The following is a 1,235-nucleotide window of genomic DNA, read 5'->3' as shown; positions in this document are numbered from 1 at the left end:
AAAAAAAAAAAAAAAAGCTGGAAGGATGGCTCAGTGGTTAAGAGCACTGGTTGTTCTTTCAGAGAAATTGAGTTTCCAGCATCCACTTGATAGCTCACAACCATCTGTAACTCTGGTTTCAGGAGATCCAAAGCCCTCTTCTGGTCTCTGTGGGCACCAGACATACATGCAGGCAAACCAACCATACACATAAAGTAAAAAATAAAATAAAAAATTTAAAAATGAAAAAAACAAAGCCAGGAAAGATGGTATATGCCTTTAATCCAGCACTTGTGAGGCAGAGTCAGGCAGACCTCTTTCAGTTCAAGAACAGCCTGGTCTACATAGCAAGTTCTAGGCCAACCAGGGCTATAAAGTGAAACCCTGTCTCAAAAAGAAAACTAAAACAACAAAACAAAACCCTCCCTGTAAGCACACCTGGAAAGCTGGCTCCTATTTCTCTGAAGGCAAGTTTTGCAGTTGCTCATCCTCCTTAGGAGAGGACCCCTTAGAAACTTTTCTTCATCTCACTGGGGATCTGGGCCCAGGCCCAGCCACAGTGCTCCACCAGGTAAAAGTTCATTTTGCCTTGCCACCCGTCTATACTCAAAGACTATGGCTACATTGTCTGTAGCCACAGTCCCAAGGGGATCACGTAGGAGTTTACCTCAACTGAGCCAGGAACACCTCCATCACCCGTACCATGTCCACCTCAACTCTCACCGGCAGCTCTGAAGCATTATAGATTTTCGGATCAACATTGTATACCTGAAAATGGGGAACGAGGTTACCTCAATACCACACAGAGCCATGCCCATCTCTGCTTAGGACCCAGAGGCCATGAAAGAGGAGGCAGATACGGCTTCTAGTATCAATCCCAGGGGCATAGGAAACTTTTTTTTTTCTTTTGGGTATCCAGGTACTTAAGTACTTAAGAAGCTTTAAGTACGTTGTTCTAACTGCCCCCTCAAAAGTCCGATGAAGTTCCAGACAGTCATCCTATCTACGGCCCAGAAGGTAAAAGCGTGGAGAACTCCTCCAGGGAAGCTAAGAGCTAAGATGGGCTGCAAGCTTCTAAGTCCAAAGGGTCATAGTGCAAAAGGCATTGACAAAAGTGACAAACAGCTGGGCTGGCAGAGGAGTACAGCACAGCCCCGGACCTCCCTGGTGTACGTTCCTCCTCACAGGGGCACAGATACACCACTGCCCCCCACCTCCTGCCCCTCACAGGGGCACAGATGCACCACTGCCCCCCC

The 1,235-nt window shown here is 47.3% G+C and overlaps 1 protein-coding gene across 1 annotated transcript in view; it reads right to left on the bottom strand.

The window, feature by feature from the left end:
* Pigs (phosphatidylinositol glycan anchor biosynthesis class S) overlaps nucleotides 1-1,235 on the bottom strand; it is a 15,311-nt gene that overhangs the window by 2,220 nt on the left and 11,856 nt on the right. Inside the window, exon 10 of the mRNA XM_031353183.1 lies at nucleotides 647-747. Within this exon, the coding sequence (XP_031209043.1) occupies nucleotides 647-747 (101 nt within the window). The remainder of the gene's footprint in view (nucleotides 1-646; nucleotides 748-1,235) is intronic.

Source organism: Mastomys coucha, unplaced genomic scaffold (assembly GCF_008632895.1).
Source record: "Mastomys coucha isolate ucsf_1 unplaced genomic scaffold, UCSF_Mcou_1 pScaffold5, whole genome shotgun sequence".
NCBI lineage: Eukaryota > Metazoa > Chordata > Mammalia > Rodentia > Muridae > Mastomys > Mastomys coucha.
The sequence above is the reverse complement of the archived record's forward strand: the minus strand, read 5'-3'. Positions and strand labels throughout refer to the sequence as shown.